At 37.1% G+C, this 26425-nt stretch overlaps 2 protein-coding genes across 6 annotated transcripts in view; both read left to right on the forward strand.

Moving 5' to 3' along the window:
• Nucleotides 1-1228: 1228 nt before the first annotated feature.
• On the forward strand, nucleotides 1229-5518 carry LOC127865880 (QRFP-like peptide receptor). Of its 5 annotated transcripts, none has more exons than XM_052405915.1 (7): nucleotides 1229-1771; nucleotides 2232-2372; nucleotides 2904-3157; nucleotides 3923-4021; nucleotides 4417-4588; nucleotides 4913-5040; nucleotides 5264-5518. In XM_052405915.1, exons 1-6 carry the CDS (start codon nucleotides 1435-1437, stop codon nucleotides 4960-4962), a joined length of 1053 nt encoding a protein of 350 aa, XP_052261875.1. In that variant the 5' UTR covers nucleotides 1229-1434; the 3' UTR covers nucleotides 4963-5040; nucleotides 5264-5518. The 5 variants fall into 5 exon arrangements, with proteins under 5 accessions (XP_052261875.1, XP_052261876.1, XP_052261874.1 ...); XM_052405916.1 differs by having other exon boundaries at nucleotides 5324-5518; XM_052405914.1 differs by having other exon boundaries at nucleotides 1232-1771; nucleotides 4913-5055; nucleotides 5253-5518.
• A 6217-nt stretch (nucleotides 5519-11735) lies between these two features.
• The window catches only part of LOC127865873 (high-affinity choline transporter 1-like), a 75530-nt gene continuing 60840 nt past the window's right edge, over nucleotides 11736-26425 (forward strand). The window contains exon 1 of the mRNA XM_052405902.1: nucleotides 11736-11967. The gene's annotated coding sequence lies outside the window, so the exon portion shown is untranslated. The remainder of the gene's footprint in view (nucleotides 11968-26425) is intronic.

Below are 26425 nucleotides of genomic sequence, written 5' to 3' on the forward strand. Positions count from 1 at the left end.
ACGAAACATTTAGCTCTCGTTCTCATTCTCGATGGCGACAGTGCGATAGTACGATGGCGACAATGCAATAATACGATGACGACGGTGCGACAATACGATGGCGACATTGCGATAGTACGAATGCGATAATACGATGACGACAGTACGATAACGCGATAGTATATAGCGATGTATATAATATTTTTATGGACATACATTTTACAGTAATACGGTTGGGAGCTAGTGTGATCAAATCATTCAACTATATAGTTTTTAAAACACGAAGACAGACATGTGATTCCCACACTGTGTTATCCTCTTATACTTACATTTTAATCTAGTGTTTTTATTGTGTCATTAAATAAATTCCGGTGAAACACAAGGAAAGGAAACCAATACCTTACGTTCTAACATTTCATTGTCATAAAATGGTCAGCTTTTGATTTTAGTAATACGTATATATCTTCTAAGCGAAACAAAATAGGATACATGAATAACCTATTGAAAGAATTACTAATGCATCTTTTCAAAATAAATTATAAATATGACATAAGTTTTGTTATATTTGTATTCAATAAATAATGCGTGTTTATTTTAGAAAATGCAATTAGTATGCAAGCATATTACATGATCAGATGAGTTATCATTTAAAGATACCATGACAATTTAACAAAATATAACCCTAATTTAGCGACCAGGATATGCCCTTTTGAATCTTTTGGCGCAGGTACTTGTAATACCAGACAGCTCGCAATTGCAACGTGAATTGCCGTTGCATGCACATTTCTAGCTTACACGTACTTTACCGACTGTTTCGTGATCGTATACTTGATTTTGGCACTACTTCACATTTGCCCGGTCGCTGTACTCTGTATGCTAGTTCGATGTTAAGCATTGTATGGGGTCTTAGTTCACATTGTGCGCGATCATGGCTCGATGGACGACTGTGGGCAGAGATGAGTATATGGGTACCGAGACCGTTCGCGCCGTGTGGTTTTGCGACAATCGTCGAATGTTCGTGCGACGGTTCTAATTTTGTGTACCTTTCTCTTAGAAACAATACCGTGTCGCGTTCTAAACGAGCTTTTTTTCATGCGAGGACATTTGCCGCTCGATGATCTCATGGCCTTCTTACAATCGTACATGCAATATATAATGCTACTGCTACCTCCCCGCTAGCAATACAGCGCTACACAAAGTCATTTCGACGGAAATTGGCTGCGTACGTAACAAAACGCAACGAGAGTGAGATAAGAATTCCCTAATATAGAACGATCATCTGTCACTTTACTGTCCTTTTTCCATATAAGTTCGGGAGGGAAGATAAGAAAGAACAGAACGGTTTTATTTGTCTTGGGATACATACTGAAATGTGGACATTTTCAGTATTTTGAAGTACTTATTTCGATGAAAGGTGCTATGAACATCATTTCGTTTAGCTAAACGTTTGACACAATGCAAACACGGGACCACACAATTGATGACGACTTCAACGGTACGGTAGACGCTAATACCGTTCTGGGTCTTCAAAAGGACACTCAATTCGACAGAATTGTGAAGATCGTCTTTTATTCCGCGCTGATTATCCTCGGCGTGTTCGGGAATCTGATTATCATTGTTGTCATCGCGCGATACAAGCACCTGCGGACGAAGTTTAATTTGTACGTAGTGAACTTGGCAGTTTGCGATCTGCTCGTGGCGGTCACGTGCCCCTGGGTCCACCTGATGACCGACCTGAGTCCGCACTGGCCCCTCGGCGAGGTCATCTGCAAGGTGCACACGTTTGTCCAAGGTGAGCCCAGTGTTCATTTTTGTGACTTTCGTCCGCACCCGTCTCTGCTTACATTATGATATTAACATAACCAAAATAATTAAAGCAATATTATATATGTGTACTTTTTGTTGATGAATATAAATAAAAATGCAATTATTTGAAATCAAGTAAAAGTATGTTGTTTTTTACTCCGTCCATTTTTTATGGACAAATGCAAATAAATATATAATTACGTATAATGATATTAAGAATAAACCATATAGTATAATTGAGCATGCAGGTGTTGCATGTCGATCATTGATTGATTCTATCAGATATTGGTGTATGACTGGTGTGTTAAAACGCATGTCTATAATCATTAGACCAACTGCTGTAGACAAACAGACAGGCCGTTTTGCATTTTTTTTATTCATCGGGTTACATGATGTTGTTAACTTTATGAAGTAAATACATTATATTCTTGGCGTCTCATTTGCAGTGACAATGATTTGCAGCAGTATTTTCACGCTGTGCACTCTGACGCTCGATCGGTACATGGCCATTACCTCCCCTGGTTGCCTCTGGATCACACAGAAATATCAGCCTCTGACAATCGTCATCATCTGGGTTTGCTCCTTGGGTTGGTATCTCACATCATTCGCGAAGGGAGTCGAGTTTATCATATCACTGATGACATAACAAATAACCCGATGATTAAATAATATGCTTACCGTATACATTTGTTTAATTGAAATAAGAATTATTTGTCGTTGTCTTGTGTACGTGGTTGATTGTAAATTATATGCGAAAGGTGAAAAGAAAGGTAGATAGTTGCCCTTTGTTTCAAAAAACAGTAGTTATCTTATCTTTCAGAACGCTCATGTTTTAAACATGTTTGACTCTGTTGCAAGCACAAACATTGAAAGCTTGAGGAACAATCACGTTACATATTTCAGTTGCGTGTTTGATGATGCAAGTTAAAATATCTGTGCTAAATATGTACACATTATACAATGTCTCTGCCAGTCATTGTTAAATAGCCATGCATGACATTAGGAAAAGTTCTCTATTGCATTTATAACCTGATTTTATACTAAACATTTTGTTTAGTTCTAGCAATATAATATACGATGTTCTAACAGTAAAAATGGGACCTTATTTGTTTTCAAAGGAGTGGCCGTTCCATGGCTCATCTTCCAGATCTACAACGAATTTGATTGGATAGGAGGCCACGAGGTTGTGTGTCAGGTAGCGTTCCCCTCTCTGGCGCACAGACGGACGTACTACGTTTGCTTCTTCGTGCTCGTATTTCTCGTGCCAGTGCTGCTCATGTTGGCTTTGCTCGTTGCGGCCATTATACGGACCGGATATGCCCGTCCGGATGGGTCCCTTACGACGGAAGAGTTTAAGAGAAGCCAGCGAATGGTACGGTATTTATATGTAATCGATCGAAGATATGACGGGTTTTGGTTATAGCGATGCACAATTATGTCGCTCTGTTCGGTGATCTAACATGCTCTGTCGTTTTGGTATGATGGTCGTCGGGTCGGTTAGACTTACAACCGGTGGATCGGTCATAGTACTTCTTAATTGTGTGTTCTGACATATGAACTTAGCAAGGCGTGTTTATCATTCTGATTGCCAATGAAATGCGAACCTGGTCCTTTAATTATCAAATATCGGCGTTCCGGCTGTTTTTTTGTTTTCTCATTCGCTTTCGAAAAGTTAGCTTCGGATTTTACCATACTAGATCTATATGGTTTCAGAAAAACACAATTTAAAACATATTTGAATTGTACCTACATGATGTAATTACTAGTTCGACAAAGTCTGTTTGTATGGGCAAGTAAGCAAAATATGAGTCTGATCATGTAATACATGATAATACATTAATTATATGTGTACTACTTTGCAACATAAGTCGTTGTATTGGCAACATAAAGGCAAAGCCGGTGGTTATATATGTTGTACATTATTTCACTATACCATTTTTACGACAGGCCTAGTACTTTTTCTATGAAATATGAATTATTCGTAACTTTACTGCCAGTTTTCACGGCAGATCAAGATATTTTTTTCTCTCTATGTAATTCATCATTTCGCTACAAGTATGCCTGTTTTTACGGACGGCGAAATACTTAATATTATCGTACATGATTTCGCGCAATTTATATTTGGTTTTCTCGTCAGGCCCAGTACTTCCTTTTCACGGTGATCGTGCTGTTCTGTGTCTGCTGGGCACCACAACAGGCACTGCTCCTTTGGGACGTCTACAGAGACATACACGTGGTACGTCCAGAGTGGAATCGCAGTCCCACAATGTAGCGTATCCATTCACATATTAATTGGTATATGTACGCACGTCTATGTGTGTGTACGAGCATGACGCCGTACATCGATGATATGCATGCACAGAAAGGACAACTATGAATTAATTTTTAAAATTATAACTCCTCCGAATACACTAGACGAGGGCTTCAATAAATATATCATAGACATGTATATAGTATCATGTAACTAACTTCCAATGGCAATACTCTTCAATAACTGTCATGATGAATTATAAGTAACATGTGTGTAGAATGCATAGTTAAGACTGAAATGAAACAGCGTGCAGGCCTATTAAAGTACAAATAATTACTGAAGTGGGAATAGCTAAAAAAGCTCTCTTCACTCTACCGTAGAAGCCGCCCGGACTTCGCAGCGTGCACTTCGCCGCCCTCTACGTGGCCTATTCCAGTAGCGCCATCAACCCCATCATATACTTCTTGTTCAGCAAGTGCTTCCGGGAGACCGTCAAGGGGTGCTGCTCGCGCAGACGCCAGATTTTGCAAGTCGCCGTAGAACCGTTACAAGGTACACAATTTAACCATATACAGGTTCGAAACAGGCTCGGAACAAATTCCTTATAAGCGTATGTTCATTCCTGGCTCGAACGAACGCATGGGTATGTAATATTTAAACTCTTTAGTTTTCAATTATTATAATATGTATAGATTTTAATTTGTTAATAAACTGATTAAGGAACTGAACATTTACTCATACTATGCAAGTTTGCACATAAGCAAATGGAAAAATTAAAATGTTATTTTATTGAACAGCTTCGGCATGTTATGCAAGTCAAGGTCATTGTTACAAGTTCTAATTTCATTTAACTAAGTTCTGATTTCATTTAACTAGGACCATCGGTACCGTTAGATGAGTCAAGTGAACACGATGGAGAACGTTGACGCGGCACATCACAGGAAAATGGGTCACAATAATGATCATCAATTATACGATATCGACGTGGACTCGACAATTGCGCGGTCTGTATTCGATCAGTGAGTTATGCTACTTTTAATGTTCAGAATCCATTTATTTATGTGCATGCTGCGTAAGCATTTGTATGGCAAAATTAATTAAAGTATGAACACTTAAAGCCGCTAACAACCACAAATATTTGTGTGCGTTTTCAATTCCAATCGCTTGAAGTTCTAAGACCTTCATTTCGCTTCATGTGTAAGTGATATTGTATCAGGGTGTTTGCAGACTGTGAACCCAGTCATTCGCCACCGATGTTCAGAACATAGAAGCTTGTCCTCATTTCAGCGGGCATGTCTGAGCGGCGTCAACTGGTATCAAGAAACAATCATCCGCTACCCAGGGCCGTTAAGCACGGGCGCCACATCTTTTATGCCTTCACAAACGCAACCATGACGTAACTTATAAAGGTCCTCACGTTTGAAAATGGGTTGTAATTGTGTGTTTCTTTACATGTTTGGATGAATAAATGTTTTGTGTTTTTTTGCGGCGTAGCTGTTTTACCCAGATTTTTACCTTTCTTGACCCTAACAACAGCCAATAAACATTTGGGGACATTTTACCACCGGTAGTTATTCTGCTATTGAATTGGCTAATTTAAAAAATAAGAGGGATACTGTATTTCGTTTTGAAACCATGCTAACCGAATGTTGAGCATGAAACTATCGTATCTCAATACAGAAATAAATAGCGTGTACAACCGTTGTACGCTTAACGCTTCAATTAATGAATGTATGAGCCAGTCCTTTCGTACTAAATTGCTGTGTTTTAAAATTTCACGATTATTTACTTATTGCATTATGTGCTCCAATATTGTTCATACCATATAATTATTGCTATTCCTTTTTGTGCCCTTCCTTGATATAATTACGAAAAGCCGTGGTATATAGTTAAATATTGAAATACAAAATTATTGAAATTATTGGGAGCCAGCGTTCCAGATCAAACCTCATGTTCTTTCTTTAGAAGTTATACATTCCATCTCGCAGGAGTGCAAGATCAACGAGTGCGCCGTGTTGAAAGTCTATGGGCAAGATACAGAGAAGTTTCTACTGAAGTATATGTAAAAGAAAAAGTTGCCTGAATGAAACTCTAAAGGCTATCAAAAGGATAGTTGTTTTCGAATAAGTACAAATGAATAAAACAATTAGTGGTGAAAAATTGCAAACCATTCTATATCAATCGGAAAATCATAAATATTAAGGGGGCATGGTATTTTGCGAGCAATTAAATGTCCGGATGGGAATGTAATTTATGATTGTCTAGACGTTTATTTATAATCTTGTTTTAATAAACGTTATCATTACATAATTACTCTTCGCGAGACTGATCGCCCTTTTCACTCGGAAGATAAGGTCACAGTTTTATCTTTATTTTTTGCTTGTTTTCTTTGTTACAATTCATTAAAAGGGGCCTTTTCACAGATTTTGGCATGTTTTGAAGTTTGTCACTAAATGCTTTATATTGATAAATGTAAACATTGGATCTAAAGAGCTCCAGTAAAAAATCAAGAATACAATTTAAAAAAGAAAAAAAGGTAACCCTTAGCAGGGCTCGAACCACTGATGCCCTGGAGTCCTGGAGTAAAAAGTCAACCATTTAGACCACTCGGCCATCCTTCCTGATACAATGACTGAAGTGTTTTATACTTTATATAAGCATTTCTCTTAGGTTAACAAAATTTAACGACAACAACAGAACTCTCCAAATTATTAATTCGTTTCGCGTTGCAACGCTTTATACTTTTCAGGTTTTTAAATCGTCAAAAGATGCATATATAATGGCCATTTTAGAGCATGGTAAATGTTCAGTATTACGGTTTCCTCACAAATGTCATAACTAAAACGAAAATGTGCGAATCTGAAACAACTTTTTTTCAATTTTGTCAATTTACCCAAACGTGGAAAGGCCCCTTTAAGCAGAAAGGACGATTCGTTGTTGTTGTTGCTGTGTTGTTGTTGTTTTTGTTATCTTTACCGACTTCGTTACATGCGTAAAATGTTACATGCACGCTGTATATTCTGACGTTCTAAAGTTTTCAATCCTTATTCAAAGTATTCAAATATTTTCAAATAATATGCAACATAATTTGCAGATTAATATCAAAATACTGTAATTTGACCCTTTTTTCTTTCCGCCCAAAATCGCAAAGTAAATGTTTTCCTTTACACAATTTAACGATATTACAGCGCTAAATAAAAGCTGCGCCATGAGCGCATGATACGCCCGTCGTTCGCCAATGAAGTAGTAAGGTAATAAATAACCCTTTGAATCATTTTTTTACTTCAGTTTATTTGTATTTGAATACATGGTTTATTTTATAAGTACATGAGCATGGAAATCACGAAATTTTGACGAACAAAGTCCCATAACTCTGGAACGACAATTCAGAATTCCGTCAAAAACGAAAGGGGATCAGGGTTTATCAATATTAAGATTGTGTTGAAATTTGAAAAAAATCCATCGAAGGATATTTGAGCTACAGTAGGACATTCAATGAAATCACGAAATTTTGACGAACAAAGTCCCATAACTCTGGAACGACAATTCAGAATTCCGTCAAAAACGAAAGGGGATCAGGGTTTATCAATATTAAGATTGTGTTAAAATTTGAAGAAAATCTGTCAAAGGATATTTGACGTAGCGTACGACATTAACAGACGGACGGACGGACGGACGGACGGACGGACGGACAGACGGACGCGGGGTATACCATAATACGTCCCGTCATAGACGGGCGTATAAAAAATCCATCGGGGGATATTTGAGCTACGGTAGGATACATGAACAACAATAACATTTAAGGTCACAGTGACCTTGACCTTAGAATGAATGACCTTGAAATGACCAGTGGTCATCTAAGTGTGCTTGCAAACCTTCATGTCAAGTTTGAAGACTCTATGTCCAAGCATACCAAAGTTATAACAATTTTAACATTTTAACATTTAAGGTCACAGTGACCTTGACCTTCAAATGAATGACATTGAAATGACCAGTGGTCATCTTCTAGTACTGGCCAATCTTTATTTCAAGTTTGAAGACTCTAGGTACAAGCATACCAAAGTTATAACATGAAATAAGAACTTTAACATTTTTACATTCAAGGTCACAGTGACCTTGACCTTCAAATGAATGACCTTGAAATGTCCAGGGGTTACTTACTAGTTCTGGCCAACCTTCATGTCAAGTTTCAAGACTCTAGGTCCAAGCATACCAAAGCTATAACAACTTTAACATTTTTACATTCAAGGTCACAGTGACCTTGACCTTCAAATGAATGACCTTGAAATGTCCAGTGGTTACTTACTAGTTCTGGCCAACCTTCATGTCAAGTTTCAAGACTCTAGGTCCAAGCATACCAAAGTTATAACAACTTTAACATTTTTATATAGCTACAGTAGGACATTCAATGAAATCACGAAATTTTGACGAACAAAGTCCCATAACTCTGGAACGACAATTCAGAATTCCGTCAAAAACGAAAGGGGATCAGGGTTTATCAATATTAAGATTGTGTTGAAATTTGAAAAAAATCCATCGAAGGATATTTGAGCTACAGTAGGACATTCAATGAAATCACGAAATTTTGACGAACAAAGTCCCATAACTCTGGAACGACAATTCAGAATTCCGTCAAAAACGAAAGGGGATCAGGGTTTATCAATATTAAGATTGTGTTAAAATTTGAAGAAAATCTGTCAAAGGATATTTGACGTAGCGTACGACATTAACAGACGGACGGACGGACGGACGGACGGACGGACAGACGGACGGACAGACGGACGCGGGGTATACCATAATACGTCCCGTCATAGACGGGCGTATAAAAACTCGACAGTCTTCTGCAAGAAACAAAAATCTAGGATCAAAGCAATCCGCGCCGAAAAATAATGGACTATCGATAAACGTTAATAAATCAGTATTGCTTTCAAGATGAGGAAACAAAAACTTCCAAAATAATATAGTGACATGATAAGACAGAAATCGTTTCATCATTTAACCACAAATGTTTGCCGTACTCGTTTAAACTTTATACTTTATGGAAATCGGTCTTGAAAGACTGAATAGGCTACCGAAATTTGCCAGTTTGCTATAAATAACACAATTTGTCTTCAATTTTCTATCGAAAAGGATTGTTCTAAGAAGTTCCATTTATAAATAACTAAGATATTTTTATGGACCCGCATCATGTGAAAATGGGCTTTATGCCATATGCGGCTAGCGTATCTATGGCCTAGACTGCGAATGTCGCAGCAGGTCAGGAGGTACCGAATGAGACAAGAAACCGTCCGTGATTTATAGCGGACAGCGCAGCTCCTGGCCAGACTGCGCAACTGCGCAGACAGGGCTTAAGCTACGCTAGCTAACGCGCCATAAGGCCAATTTTTTCATGACGCGGCTCAAAAAGTATGATTGGAATGTGTCGAAAGAAAACTGCGTGTTAATCAAATATTAGATTACCATATATTTCGATAGTGAAAAAATTAACTCATAATAAGCAATGTGAGGACACAAGTGATGTGCGCTCCTGTAGTATAATTTTTAATTACGAACATTTACGTGTGTTTTGAATACACGTGCAATTAATAACAAACATTTCATGCGTTTAATATGCGAGTGACAAGTGACAAAGAATAACAACAATTAAAACCCTTTTGTTTACAACGTATTTGTCTAACAAATTTTATTTCAAAGTAAGGATATAATATTTTAGCGTTCCCGATCGACAAATCGCCAATGTCGATTGAATCTGTCAGCTGGCGATTTAAGTTGAAAATGTAAAAGAAATGGGCGATTGTCAAAAAATCAAAGTTACTCTATAAATATAAAAGTATTCCCTAGTTTAAAAGAGCTCGGTAAGCAGCTTAAACGCGCACGTCGCGACCGGTGTGAGAGTCACCCGCAAAATATTTTCTTGAAGACTAATAATCGCTTAAGCGGAAAGGTAATTGTCCATAGGTGGATAGTTTCACTAAATTGTCTGAGGAGGGTCGGATAGATATAACTTCTGCGGGGGCTCTGTTTAGCATGCTAGTACCGTCATCCCTCGACCCGGACGTCCACTCCCGCTGATTTCGCTGACTCCAAGAACTTGGAAGGATCACCATGCGGAATGGTAATTGTCCGTAGGTGGATAGTGGTTTCACTACATCGCCGGAAGAGGGACGGGAGCAGCGGAGGTGGCAGCGAAGAGGACGGACCGGGCGGACCTTGGGCAAAGATACACATAGGATTTCGAGGGGTTAACCCTAAAGGCTATGAAGATAACGAAAGTACTCCCAGGTCGGCTGTACTCAGTACGCTCAACGTGCTGGGGAAACCGTTACGGGGTTCGGGTCGACGGCTTGTGGCGTCTAGAGAGACCATAATAGCGGAGCAGCGCCCGAGGAGCGGGAAGAAGGTCTTTTTTATTGTCAGCAGTCTTTTTGCGGATTTAACTTTGTTCTTGAAGGACAACTACAAAGGAATTGTCCCTACTTTGTCTACCAATGCACATTAAGGTCTCATCAGCCACCGTGAACTCGTCTATTTGGACCTTATTTCGTTGTCGAATACCCGCGCAGCCGAGGTAAATTTGACCTACGGTACTTTGGCTCAAAATTAAATAGTTTTCCTTGAAAGGACGCAGGGGCAATGAAAAATCGCGTCAATAATAATTTTCTTTATTACATTCAATGTAAATCACATATATGATCAACTCTTACCGTTAGGTGGTAAGCTAAGATAACTCTTGATATAATGTTACCGATTGTATTTTGATTACCTCCCATTTTCACTTCCTCTTTATAACTTAAACAAAACAAAACATCGCCTTACAAAAGTCACGGTCCTAGGAATAAATAAATAGGAATACTCTCTACTTATTATTCGTATTATCCTATAGATGCTATTCGGTACATATATTTAGGATAAACATTGAACCTATCAATGATGCTATTAAATTGACAAAGCACTAAACAGAAAAAGGTTATATCTTTGAAAACTTTAAACCCACGTTTCTTCGTTTTCTGACGCGTATGTTTCGTTTGAATGATGTTAACAAGGGACCTACTTTTATAAATAACTTATACAAACATATATATTTGATAGTGATTCTTTTTAGAGAAGTTGACTGTAAGTCACAATTTGATTTTTTTTCATTCAAAAGTGACATTTTTACTAATTAATAATATTATCATAGCCACACACACGCTAACCACCTGTGATAAATTATATCGGCATTGATCATTAAATTATTTAACCGAGATCTAAATTTGATTCAAGAAGGGTCATATAAGTTCGTACATCAAGTACTCAACTGATGCAGCGAACACAGGAAGGGTGCATGTCAGTTCACTGACTGCCGCGATATTTCGGAAATGCTAATGACAACGGTGAACAACCTTAATGAATAAAACAGCTTTAAAAACATGAGAAGTTTAGCGCGTATGTATAACCTTGAATATTGTCCCGCTTTTTGCTCCTATGCACAGGTCCCTGATGTGCACTATCTCAGCAATTACAATTTAATAAACTGTGGTTGGAATGGTGTTATATTTTCGTAGATCCTCTAACAAAATTAATTTAATTTATTCGGTAATATTATAACACTCATGTAAAAAGTGTGTTATCGGCTCCGATATTCGGTTGGTTGTTGTGAACTGTACTGCAGGAGTACATACTACATGTATTCATTGTCACGGTGTGTTACTCAACCAATCTTTAGCAGGTATACTGTCATTTAAAACATTTATGAAGATTGGGTGCAGCTATTCAATGTTTTGAAACTGACAACCGGCGCACACATTTATGGTTTAAATGCTAGTCTAGTACTCAAATCATAAATATAACGTAACGTATTAAACCTAGATTAACTTCGGAAAAGTACATTTGTTATCTATAGATGACACATTTTGTAAAGCAGTGTCAGTCTGCGCGACATCGACTCTCAGGTAAGAACTTATTATTTAAATGATTAACATACAGCCGAGAGGCCTGTGACATCTATTACTGATATCGATAGCACATTCCGGCCTTGAGTTTTGTCAAAAATACTGCTCCATTAATTATAGATCACACCTGATTATAGATCACGCAACATAATAAGTTTTCTAAGAAGTTATAATTGACGAGCATTCTAAGTTTTTAGTTCACCACAGTACAAAGTACTTATGGTGAGCTATGTCAAGCAGTTTGACGCATAATCCCAAGGAACTAGGTTTCTCATGAGAACCTAGGTTCTCAGAATGAGAACCTAGGTTCTCGCTTTGAGATTGCACATGGCTTCAAGAACCCAAGTTTTCAAATGAGAACCTATGTTTTCATGAGAACCTAGTTTCTTGGGATTATGCGTCGAACTGCTTGCCATATCTGTGGTTTTCATTTGGGAACAATAGGTTCTCTGAGAACCTAGGTTCTCTGAGAACCTAGTTTTCAGAGAACCTAGGTTCTCATGAGAACCTAGGTTCTCATTATGAGAGCCTAGGTTCTCATGGAACCTAGGTTATCTGAAAACCTAGGTTTCCAGAATTACGCGTCGGACGGCGTAAACTTGCTCGTTTGGAATACAGGACACATATTATTCAGGGCGCAGGATCAATGGGGTTCACATATGATTACACACGGGCTGGACAGAATGAAAACATGCCGTTAAGAACTTAATTTTTGCAGATATCTCAAGTTATTGAAATATGTTTGCAAAGTCTTTAGTGCATAAGTTTTTCTTGCAGTGTTGCAAATATCTTACGATTGAATAATACATCATTATACATTATCAATAAAGAGAAAACTTTCATTATACCATAATGATTGCTTACTATATCACAGACATACTTAAAATAGAAAACTGTACCGTACAGTCATTTGAGGCCAGAACAAGGGAACTGAATATCTGAAACTCATTTAATGCTGTAATAATGAATTACATAACGATTGATCTGAATTTGTTTCAATTTTTAGTCTCAAAATAATATTTACAATTAAAGATGTATTTCATAAACAGTTTAATTTTTATTTTTTTTATTCAGACCAATGTCGACCGATTGTTCCTCAAGAAGTTTCCTACAAGTTTCGTTGAATATTACATAGCATTGTCTGAAAATTGTTAAAAAAATGTTCTTGGGGAGTAACATTCACTGTTTCACATCTATTTCTTATCTTTCTACACATATGCCGCCAGCGTGTATCAAGCAATGGGAGACAACTGGAAATGGCAAGCGGTTCGACGCATAATCCCAAGAAACTAGGTTTCTCATGAGAACCTAGGTTCTCACGAGAAACTAGGTTTATGAAATCCCAAGAAACCAGGTTTCTCATGATAACCTAGGTTTTCATGAGAACCTAGGTTCTCATTTGAAAACCTTAGTTTACTCTTGAGAGCCTAGGTTCTCATGAGAAACTAGGTTTTTCATGAGAACCTAGGTTCTCATAGACACATAGAACTTAGGTTCTCATTCTGAGAACTTAAGTTCTCGTTTGGTATCCTAGGTTTTCACAAGAACCTAGGTTCTCATTTGAAAACTACTTTGAATGAATAATGTGTTGGTTCAGAATACTAAACATTGGTATATTTTGGGTTAATGCAGTAAACAACAGTAAATTATTAAATGTGAACAATATCAAAGCCTTTTATTTTCCTGTATATCCGTAAAAAATGAATACAACTTGATCAGTTTAATGAGTTAAAATTCATTAAAAGTGCTGATTAAAAAAAATGCATATTGAGCAAGATGCCAATCATATATGTGATTTTGTTGCGTTGAAATACATAAACATGCGTGACAAATCTCACACCTGTCTAATGCGTCTAATACATTGTCTGACATCGTCCTTAGTTTGCAGGTGCATTTAATGTGCATTTTAATTAAAAAAGAAAGTATGCAAAGTAAAGAAACAATTGTATGAATGCGTGCAATCATCATTTAATATTTATTGGCAGACAAAAACAACAAAGGATATTCAAGAATATTCAACAAATACTATTTGTGGCCAATAAGTAAGAATGTTAAAAGTATTTTTTTTCCAATAGGGAAAAGTTACAGCATTATTCCTTTTGGGAAAAAGTAGCGGGTAAACCCTTAAAGGGACTGTCAACCACGAATGATGAAAAAATAAAAGTTCTAAAATACTGTATTTATTTACAATTATTAGCTTATACATATTGATTAAAATATCACGAATGGTATATTACATTACTTGAAAAAAGTTCATATTTTCAGTATATTCGGTAATAAAATTTATTAAATGTGAAATCGAAAGTACATCGCGAAAATAGGTGACATAACGATATACACACTATAAATAATGCAATGAGATCGATCATTTTATAAATATAATATATTCAATTCACTACACATGCACAATTTGCATTCCTGGGTTTACCACGTGACGATGATGATCATATGGCGTTATTTATAGTTAACTGGTAGTTTCCTGGTAGACATACCCAGTACAATTTATTGCCGAATATACTGAAAATATGAAAACTTAACAACTTTTTTCAAGTAATGTAATATACCAGACGTGATATTTTAATCAATATAAACTAATAATTGTAAAAAAAACAACTTTTTTACAACTTTTCTTTTCTTAGTCGTCGTGGTTGACAGTCTCTTTAAGTTGGGAAAATTCAAGTAGTGAAATCCTCAAGTTGGGAAATTCAAGTCTTGAAATTGGTAATTTGGGTTAATTGATTAGTCAGCACATATTTGCACCTACCAGATAAAATGTGTCTTGTTCTGAGAAAATTGGGCATAATGCATGTGCGTAAAGTGTCGTCCCAGATTAGCCTGTGCAGTCCGACACTTTCCGCCTTAACTGGATTTTCGTGTAGAAGAGACTTCCTTTAAACAAAAAATACCATATAAGTGGAAAGTGTCGTCCCTGATTAATCTGTGCGGGCTGCACTGGCTAATCTGGGATGACACTTTACGCTCATGCATTATGCCCAGTTTTCTCAGAACACGACTCAAATAATCATTTACACGCAGGCCAAAAGGACCATTTTGAACTAAAGTTGGTATAAAGAACAAAAAGTAATAAAGAACAAACACAATTAAGAACTCGTTGCTTTTCAACTATCAATTTATTACAATGTCTCTGTCTTTTATTTGTTAGAAAATTTCAATTATCTGGGATTTTTGTTGTTTGCTGGATGTTTAGAATCCTCTCAGCAAAGCAGAATTAAAACTGTGAATATGTACTGGGAAAGACGGTTCCTCTTTGTTGTTCACAGATTGTTCGTGAAATCAAACTTTGTCAATGAAATGCATCTGTGTGACTGATGACCACGTTAATTTTGTGCGTAGAATTTTCTATTATGACTCATTTCAGCAAAAACAACAATCAGGTTAAAATACAAGAACTAAAATAAATTTCTATATGGCTCAATTGTTTGAATGGGCTGTGCTTTAAAACCAGAGTAAGCGGAGCTTGTGGTTACACACAAGTAATAAATTTGATTTTTTAAATCACCCAAGTTGGATTTTGGAACAAAACAGTTGGAGTTTCTTTCGCAATTGGATTTCTATTGGAGCCCAATATGGAAACTTTGCATTTTTCTCTGAGTTAGAAAGCACTGTTACTGCACCAACCTCATTTGTGGCCCGTATGTTCCTGAGTTGGTATGAAACCGCTTTATAATAATTTATGTATAAAAATTATCTTTACTAAAATTAATTTAATAGCTGAGTCTTGTTCATTGACTTTGTTTGGATATTGATAGAAGAAAAATACGCAAAAAAACGAACAAACAACAAATTTCATAAAAATCATCTATTCTACAATCATAGGATGGTGCATTGAAATTTCATGTATTGTCAATGAACTTTTGTTGACAAGATACAATTTTATATCCTTCACTTATTAGTTGAATACGATCATCCACCCACTTGTGAATCTCTTGTAGACTCAGCTATGGTTGTTGTTGAATGCTGATTGACACTCACCATCAGCATATAGCCCCTTGATTAACAATGTTTTTTCCCCTGAACCATGGAGGATGGGGCCACCATAGCTACAGTGTGAATGTCGATAGTCATACTTCTTCCTAATTGCCTCTTTTCACCCAGGCCATAACCAGCTGGACAACTGCTCTGCAGCTTGGCTCAGCTTCTGGATAGTCCCACGTCTATCCCTGTTAGTAGACCCGACTGCTGACATCAGTCGGCACAACCCGTCTGTAGATCTGCCATAGTCATTAGCACTTTTCTATGGAATTCCATAGAAAATATTATAGAATTCTACGGAAATCGATGGAAATCCATGGAATTTGATGGAATTCCATCCACTTGCCAATTTTCCATCTGAAGCTGTTATGGAATTCCACGGAATATCGACTAAAATTCCATGCATTTCCACGGAATGTATGGAAAACACCATGGAAAGTTGGACTTAGCCATTTTTTTCAACGGAAATCGTTATGGAAAATAACTTATACATTTTCTTGGATGGAAATCAATGGAAAATAACTTAGAAAATTTTCGCTGGTTGTCTGAAATGTATTTGTAGTTTAATACATGTATGAATTTATTTGCGTCATGTATTTTGTATTTAAAAGAAAATGCAATAAAGATAATTATAAATTTGTTCTAGAAATTGGAACAGTTCTGGAACTGTTCCATATTTGTGTTCTAAAACGTATGTTCTGGAATTGTTTCAAAACAGTTTTTTTAGAATAAATCCAGAACATTTGTGGAAAATGGCTTAGGACTGAAACTGTTCCAATAATTTCAAGAACCTTTTTAGAACATTTCAAGGACAAAATATGGTAAAAAATTTCTTAAAATGTTTTAAAATGTAGTTCTAGAACACATCTACAACGCTTTAAGAACCAGTAAGTTCTACAAAAGTTCTTATGGGGAATAAGAACACATATAGAACACCTTACACTTACAAATAGTCAAAAAGACTTCATAGTAGCGACAGCAGCAGCAGCAGTAGTAGTAGTAGTTGTAGATGTAGTAGCTGTATTAGTAGTAGTAGTTGTTGTTGTTGTAGTAGGTGTTGTTGTTGTAGTAATTGATGTAGTAGCAGTAGTGTTTTTTATATCAGTAGAGGTTGTGGTGGTAGTAGTAGTAGTAGAAGTAGTAGCATTAACAGTTTCTGTAGCAATAGTAGTAGCAATAGAAGTAGCAGTAGTAGCAGTTGTTGCTGTAGTAGCAGTTGTTGCTGCTGCTGTTGCTGCTGTTGTTGTTGCTGCTGTTGTTGTTGCTGCTGTTATTGTTGCTGTTGTTGTTGTTGGTGGTTTTGTTGATGCTGTAGTAATTAAAGTAGTAGTTCTGCAGAAGTAGGAGTAGTTGTTACTTTCAAAGCAATTTCTACAAGTTTAAATTCCTTAACCCTGTCCAAGTGGTATACACACTGTTTTTTCTCAATATCAAACTCAGCCAGTCCAGGTTGTCAAATAACAATCTATCTGATAAGCCAAGCATGTGTTATACATCAGATGTTGGGTATGTTTACTGCAAATCTATTGGTTATAAAATATAACAGCCTTTTCTAATTGGCTGAATTCAAATACAGAAAGTTTACCTGTTAGATTGAAACATGAAACATGGTGGACAATGTACTGGTTTAACTTGTTAAATAAAGTTAAAGACATTTAACAAACAGAAGAGTTCATTAGTTTTTCCATTAAAAACACTTTCTTAAAATACTTATGTATTTATATCATTTGGAAAGTGACAAGAAATATTGCTAAAGAGTGATGCATACAGTGTTTGAGCAGTCTGTCTAGGAATAGAACAACAACTGAAGGTTTGTGATTTTTATTATTTCTAAATATTCCTTTAAATTTAATCTTCTTATGACATTATTGTAGACCTTTTTATGTGATATTTGAGGTTTTAGTATAGCAAATATTAGTTTAAAAGCAGCTGTCACCCAAATTTTCACTTAGTGGAGTTTGCAGGTTGAAAAAGGAAGTAATAAGACCTATGTGGAGAAATTAATAACGTTGAATGTAGTATTGGAATTTTATCATGCAAGGTTATGGAACTGCAGGCTAAGGAAGTTTTTTACTGTGCATGTTGAGTACTCAATGCTCATTAATGGTGTTAATGTTTATTATTATCCCCCGCCATAGGCGGAGGGATATTGTTTTTGGCATTGTCTGTCCATCCTTCCATCCTTCCGTCTGTCCGTCTTTCCATCCGTCCGTAGCCATATCTTGGAAGTGCTTTGGCAGATTTCACTGAAACTTGGTATGAGTATGTATATGGATATGAGGATGATGCATGCCAAATGGCATTGTACACCATTAGTTAATAACAGAGTTATGGCCCTTTGTATCTTGAAAAAATCCTGTTTGTGTGTCCAAGGCCATATCCTGGAAGTGCTTTGGCGGATTTCATTGAAACCTGGTTCGAGTATATATATGGATAAGAGGATGATGCACGCCAAATGGAATTGTACACCATCTGTTATAAACGGGGTTATGGCCCTTTGTATCTTTAAAAAATGCTTGTTTGAGTGTCAAATATAATACTTATGTGTCCAGAAGCATGTTGGCGGGGGATATCAATTCAACGTATTTGCTTGTAAATAAAAAATTAAACCAATGGAATTGGTTTTTAGGTATCTGAGTGTGCATTTTCATACCAATAGAATTACACATCATTCTAATTATAGCAATAATAAATTTGTACTAATCATACCAACAAATTAAGTTATGCTTTGTGCTTTGCGATGTATTCACTTCGTTTTTAGTTCTCTTTTGAAAGACCATTTAACAACTTAATATTTAAAACAATTCATGAATTACGTTCCCTATACATTTTCATTATGTGCTTTAATTACCATTGACCAGTTGACGGAAGATACTGCAGAGTTTGGCAGGGAAATAATCCAACAGCAAAGCGGCTCTTTAAGCGCATTTACCTAGAGGACTTACAGGGCCACAAATTCATGGTAAATATTGTCATGCCCTGGGCTAGATAAGTTATTTAATGTTAACCACCTGAAAGTATTTTGTCTTTTTGGAATTCAATATATTGGTCTAAGTCAATTACACTTTTCTGGATCCTGGGATAACTTTAAAAGTTCTAAGTATTTTTTCATGAAACTTGAAACATGAACAGATGACAATAAGGACATTTTGCACGTCATTTCATGTTGTTTATAATGCAAGAATTCTGGTTGCTATGGCAACAAATATATTTAACAAACTTAAAATAGTGAAGTTTAACAGGTAGGGGACCATATTGCTTTGCAATCTCTTGTTATAGTTTGAATGTAAATAACTCTTTGCTTTAGACATTTTTATGATTTTTTATTCTGTAGAGCACATGTGAGCAGTATACAATGTACCTCATACCAAAAAGGACCCGGAGGCAGTGACTGGTGTTCAATATTCTCAGAAGAAAAGGAAAATGGCAGTGGAAGACTTGGACAAACATTTTTAAAAACTAGCCTCTGTGTTAAGCCTGGCAGTCTGTGGCTGGTGACATGTTTTATTTTGGTTACTTCTTGTATAAAAAAGACCAGTTATTTATTTTGTGAATTGTATTTTGTGTTTGTTTTTTGTCTTAATATATTTGTTGTTGTTTTTTAATTTAGGAAATTGAAACTTGGATAATTGAATTAAGTCCATGTTCAACAGTACTGAGCATAGTATAATAAATAACAAATTTACAACAGTTGTTAATTTGTTATGTATTATTATTAACTATGCTCAGTACTTGAATACTGGCTGTCTGCATGGGAATTTGTTTTCTAGAAAGTTGGTTTCAGACTTAAATATTAGAAGTTAACCTTCGGAACTTTTCTAGAATTGTACTGGAACACATCAACTAGAACTGAACTTCTGTTATCATACTGAAAGTGTTCTAGAATTAATAAGGAACAGTTGTTGAACTTTAAAATTTATGAGAAAAAACTCTAGAACAATTGTGCGTGATGTGTGTGTGCATGTAATTGTGTGTGTTTATGAACATATGTGAGAAAGGAAGAATACTTGTCATAAGAGAAATGTAAAATTCTACTTCTATGTTTTATATTGTGCCTTTTATAAGTTGTTCTTTTCTCACCTGTATATGCGTGCATGTTTATGGATGTGTTTTTGAATGTGTGCATGCATGCCTGTGGTTAAGAGAGATGGTACTTTATGAAAATGTAAAACCACTCATTTTTGAATATGCACTGTGACTGCATGTGTGTGGTTAATGATTGATGCCAGATCTTGTTCTTGTTTAACTTCTATGATGAAACCTTTAGTTACATTCACATTTGTTTTTCAAAATCAATAAACTGCCTTTGATCTATAATCTGTTTTTTTTTCTATTTTATTCCAGCTTTTTATTAAATTCCATAGCTTTTCACGGAATTCCACGGCATTCTATGGAATTCCACAGCATTCTATGGAATTCCACGGCATTCCATGGAATTCCACGGCGTTCCATGGAATTCCACGGCATTCTATGGAATTCCACGGCATTCTATGGAATTCCACGGCATTCTATGGAATTCCACGGCATTATATGGAATGCCACGGAATTCTATGGAATTCCACGGCATTTTATGGAATTCCATCCCATATCAAGTCCCCCTTCTGTTTTTTTTTCACTTTTCCATTGATTGCATGGAATCGGATGGAAAGTTAGTGCCAATACTCCACGGAATTCCATCTAACAATTTCCATAGAATTCCATATGATTCCACGGCAGATCTACAGACGGGAAGAATTGTTTGCAAAACCCTCTAGCGCCTACTTCTATTGGGAACTACCAAGTAGGCCAGCCTCTTTGCAGGCTTCTAGCAGCTCTTTGTACTTAACCCTTTTCCTCTCGGAGGTCTCCTTGCATCTGGTTTTCCAAGGTACCTTCATCTTGATCACGATGAGTTGTTTTTCCGCCTCTGACAACAGCAAGATGTCGGGCTTGAGGTTTGAGTCGTTTTCCCGCCTCTAACAACAGCACGATGTCGGGCCTGAGATTTGGGATACTTGGGAAGACCAGCTTTTTATCAAGGTCAAACCTAATGCTCCATCTGATTGCGCCATTAAGGATTGAGGTTTTCTTATATGTTGTCGCAGGGTACAACTGGGTTCCTTTCTTTCCTTCTTATGCTCCCCAAAAATTTTGGGGGGAGCATATAGTCGCCGCTTTGTCTGTCCGTGTGTCCGTCCGTGCACATTTTTTGTCCGGGCTATTTCTCAGCAATTAATGACCGAATTCAATGAAACTTATGGGAAGCTTCACTACCTACAGGAGATGTGCATATTATCAGCCAGTTATGGTCGGATGATTTTTCACAGATTTATGGCCCTTTGAATTTTTCTATAAACTGTACATATAGTGCAATTCTTGTCCCCCCAACTACTGACTGGAATTCAATGAAGCTTTATGGAAAGCTTAACTACCTTGAGGAGATGCGCATGTTATTTGTGGGTTCTGGTTAGATGATTTACTTAGAGAGTTATGGCTTTTGAAATTTGCTAAACCATCCATCGTATTATTTTGTCCAAAGTTATGCCACTCAAGACGTTTCCTTTTATCTGAATATATAGTGCAATATTGTGACAAAAAAAAACTTTGGGGAGCATCACCCGTCCCCGACGGTTTCTTGTTCAAGCCAGTCAGCCACCTCTCTAAGAACATTGTCCTCATCTGTATCTTCCTAGTGACATAGCTTAGGGCAGCAAAAAAGAACATTTTCAAGAGTGCCAGGATGATTAAAATGTTTGCATTTAGATTCTGGTATGAGTCCCCAACAGCAGAGGTTTGCGGGGCATGGTAGGAGGTCATGGACTGACCTAAGAAGGCAAGATAGTCTAATTGAGTCATACTTCCAGATGTGGTCCAAGGTCAATTTCCTGTGTAATGTATTCCATGTTGTCCATGCTCCCTGTGTTCGCATTTCTACCGCTCTAGCTTGTCTTTTGTTTTCTTCTGCCATCTTGACTTGCGCCTCTCTTTCTTTACTACTAGGCTCCACAGAAGTGGTTTTGTTGCTTAAATCTAAGGATGGGAACAATTATCCAAATATTCCAATATTTGAAAATCAGCAGAAAATTCAAATCCAAAAAGTCATATTCAAATAATTGATGTTTACGCAAATAATCTTCCAAAAAGGGTTGTAAATACAAAGAATCATTTTTGGTTCATTTTAGACCAATGTCATGTAAAAGTCATTGTTTGGATAACAGCTGCAATCAATTAACGAGATAATTGGCATACAGGATTGTATAAGGAGAGGGTTAATGTCTTTATTGAGGAGTTTAGTTTAGTTTTAAACCGATTTATTTAAATAAATTGCATTGAAAGCCTGAGGCTTATTGAAACGCTCACAAGTCAGTTTCCTGGGCCTAGAATCAGTACTTGGTGTCTTTGGGGAGATCTAAAGAAGGCTTCTACAGTGGGGATCGAACCCGGCCATGACCTCACAGTCGCTAGGCTGACACCATATCCATAACACCACGGTGACCTTGTGGCAATAAGTACATTGCTTTACTCTGGACGTTCATTAATTCGGAAAGTGTAATCTAATCTTCAATATTAGAATATTCAAATAATGTCAAACAAATATTCAAATATAATTTTCAGTCTTTGTTCCTATCCCTACTTTAATCCCCTGACGTCCGACTGCAGTCAATGCTACAATGTCTTTGAGCTTGAGCAAAGTCTCAGCTTGACTGACCGTCTTTGTGGCTGACCATTTCCTGCTGGTGTGGGTAACAATGCCTGCTTCTCCGATAAGCTCATCTGGAGATCCTCTTAGGGTGAGCACTAGTCTTGTCTTGGCTGTCTTCAACTCCCCTACGAGTGAGGACAGTGGGAGCTGAAGCTTGCTGCTCTTTCTGTACAGTCTTATGCTGGAGAAACTGGGAGATATTTCTATCCTCTCCCATAGGTATCGACCTGTGGTCCTCTCTAAGGCTTCTATTACTGAGCTTGATACCTCCTCATGGGCCAGTTTAGCCTTGGTAGTAAGGCATGCTGGTATAGCCAGTAAGGCATGCTGGTATAGCCAGTAAGGCATGCTAGTATAGCCAGTAAGGCATGCTGGTATAGCCAGTAAGGCATGCTGGTATAGCCAGTTAGGCATGCTGGTATAGCCAGTAAGGCATGCTGGTATAGGCAGTAAGGCATGCTGGTATAGCCAGGCTTTGAACTTCTCAGAAAGGTTGCATCAGTCCCTCATCTACCTGGGTTTTAAGCTTTCTGACATTGTTGCTGTCCTGCAGGCTAGCGACTTGCGTCAAACTATTGCCCAAGACATTTGATAGTGCTCTTTATTATTGATGGTATCTCCTAGTTCTGTACTTAGAGGGTGAATCTATATGTTGGTTTACCCTTGATGAGATCTGGACCTTGAATTTCATCCTGGCCCAAAATGCGAAGTCTGTCAGGGCAGTCAACATCCATCTCCTGCACAAGGGTAGAAGTGGTGAGAGTGAAGTCATCCATGAAGCCTGGACAGGTAGATCCCTAGTTCCGTCTTTGGTCCATGTGTCTCTCTGACAACTGCACTGATCAGAAGATTCATTCACATGATGAAGAGCACCATAGAAACTGTGAATCCGGTGACAATTCCTTTCTCCAACTTCTGCCAGTCCATCAGGTGGTGATCAACGGAAAACCCAAGTTTGATATCATCAAGGTTGCTTGTGATGATTTTCTGGGTACTAGCTGAAACATGGTAGTGTTGGAGGGCTGTGTAAATCAACTGATGAGGAAAATAACCATATGCATTGGTGACAATGGTGAGGTTGAGCCAGAAAACTGTGAGGTCCTTTTTTCTTGCCTTTGCTCCTCCTATCAGTTGGGTGATGGCACTGATGTGCTAAACACAGCCTGAGAAACAGGGAACGCCTTTCTCCTGAACAGAGTGGGTGATGTACTTGTTGGCAGGTAGGTTGTAAGTCTTTTGGCAAGGATAGCGAAAGAAGTCTTCCCTTTCAGGTAAAAGAATTAAATGGTGCGGAACTGGTCGATGTTCTTGGAGTTGGTTTCCATGGGTGTGAAACTTCCTTCTGCTTTTTCAAGGCTGCTGGGACTTTGCGTTTCCTCCATACCCACTTCAGGAGTTCTCATAACCTGTTTATTGCACATCTTGTAGACTGTTTGGGAAGGCATTAGGTCTAGGAGCAGAGCCAAATCTTACCTTGTTGATAATGTTTTTTTCTTCCCCAGTGTTGGCTCTGATGTAATGAGTTCAACCTAAGGAGGTGCTGCTGGTAAAATATGCGGTAACAGCTTCCAAGAGTGTTGTTTTTATTGGCATCAAATTGTGTCTCAGAGAAGTATCTTTCTGCCTCTTCTACTTATGCTAACGCCAACATTTTCTTGTTCAGCTCCATTGCCTTCCTCCTCATATTTTCCTTTATCGGCAGAGATTTCAGCTGAGTGTGTACAGTATCTCTTAGTTGAGATATACTGAGACACTCCAGCAAAGAACTTTCTCAGTATCGTCACTTTAACTGTAAAAGTTCCTGCTCAGTTTCTAAATGCTGGAGGGTGGCTTATTGAGTGCTTCCTCTAGTCGAAACTGTTTCTAAGTTACCGAGTAGACTATGGTGAGGGTTTGAAGCTTCGGGTCCACTGGTCCTTGCATGGATATATATCCCCTGATAAATGTCCACTGGGCCTTTCATTTAACTAATGGAGGAGGGGGTAATGCACTTTATATTAATTAAATGTCATTATATTATACACTGCAACTCCATTACATCGCGGTTCGCAGTGTCCAAAGATCGTGATCGCAATATATCTGGCGCGATATAACTGGTGAGGTCATTCATGCATGTATATGTATGGATTAGCCTAGTTTGGTAATTTTAAAACGCGCGATTTACCAACCTTATTGCATTATATGTTATATCCATGTATTAAACATATGTATGACATAAAAACATAATTCCATATAAGTATTTTAAAATGTGCATAACAAAAGTTGTTATCCAAAAAGCATTTCCATTTGTTATTGTTCACAAAAGCTGACAAAATCTAGCCACAAAGAAACACTCCTTGTGTATTTCTTGTAAAATTGTTGTACTTATTGAAAGCATGCAAAAATAAGACCACATGTACCAGTGATTTTTTTGCTTTAATTTGTTACAGCCTGTGCCATTTGAGTTGGTAAAATTAGCGCGATAAACCGTGAAATTGTGAAAAATAGCGCGATAAACCATGAAATTGGAAAAAAATAAACATTATAAATAGGATTATAAGTTACAGAATTGATATTGTTTTTAAGTGCATGTTAAGGGGGTTTTCTAGAAAAGGAGTCTGGTCAAATTGGGATTTTTTAAATCAATAAAAGTGGCAAATTTAGGAATGATTTATTTACAAAAAAATACTAAATTAAAGTTATATATTTTGTAGGATGTTAAAACATAATGTCTAGATCTAGAGTTTAATTTTTTTTTTTTTTTTTTGGAAATCGGGCTTTTATTGGGAAATTTTGGTCAGATTTTTGGGAAAAAACGTGGATTTTTGCGATTGGGAAGCAGCCGAAAATTGGCTGTAATTTTGAGCAAAAAAAAATCTCTGTGTACAATATCACATCATTCTTCCTCCTAGAAAGCATGGGCTTTTTTAATATTTGAAATCTGAATAAAACTTCTTAGCGCCTGGGAGACAAAAAAATTGGAAGCACAACAAATTGTGCAAACTTTTCCTCTAAATTAAAATTTGAATGTTTTCAGATAGGTCAGTATTGATCTGTGAAGTTTACAGTTACTTCATATACCTTCTTGGGGGACTGTGTGTATTCGGCAGCCTAAGCGCTGATTGGCTGATACGATTTCCAAGAACAAAGTGATTGACAGTAAAAAAAATAAATCAAAGCGGCATTATCATGAAGCTGCACATTTCGAGTGGTGGAAGTTCAAGGTCAAGGTCATCCTTCAAGGTCAAGGTCATCCTTCAAGATCAAAGGTCAAAAAAAGTAAATAATTTCAAAGCGGCGTTCTCATGAAGCTGCACATTTTGAGTGGTGGAAGTTCAAGGTCAAGGTCATCCTTCAAGGTCAAAGGTCCAAAAAAAATCATTTCAAAGCGGCGCAATAGGGGGCATTGTGTTTCTGACTAACACATCTCTTGTTTAAATCATGTATTGTTTCAGAATTTAGTATTTGAGCTATATATTGCATTTTGTCAAGGTGTTTGTGTATTATTATATCACTAACAAGGTTGCGATTGGCTGGGGGACTTTTTAAAGGAATACACCATATACCGGGGTATATGTTTTAATGGACTGATAATTGCATCATTAAGAAAGATTGAACTTATGAAATTTTGTGTGAACAAAAACATAAGACTTTCTTAGTGCTAATGTTAAACTGCTTATTTTTCAATCAAATGGGCTTTTAGAACTTGGTGATCAATCAGTTTATTACTCAGCTATATTTATTTGAACTGTGGAAACGAAGATTTGTTTACAATTTTCATATCAAATATACATGTTTGAAATG

This window comes from Dreissena polymorpha, chromosome 2 (genome assembly GCF_020536995.1).
Source record: "Dreissena polymorpha isolate Duluth1 chromosome 2, UMN_Dpol_1.0, whole genome shotgun sequence".
NCBI lineage: Eukaryota > Metazoa > Mollusca > Bivalvia > Myida > Dreissenidae > Dreissena > Dreissena polymorpha.

Coding starts and splice junctions, on each gene's coding strand:
- LOC127865880 (XM_052405915.1), top strand. CDS start 1,435: ATGCAAACACGGGACCACACAATTGATGACGACTTCAACGGTACGGTA. Junction 1,772..2,231: donor GGTGCACACGTTTGTCCAAG/GTGAGCCCAGTG, acceptor TCTCATTTGCAG/TGACAATGATTTGCAGCAGT. Junction 3,158..3,922: donor TTAAGAGAAGCCAGCGAATG/GTACGGTATTTA, acceptor TTTTCTCGTCAG/GCCCAGTACTTCCTTTTCAC.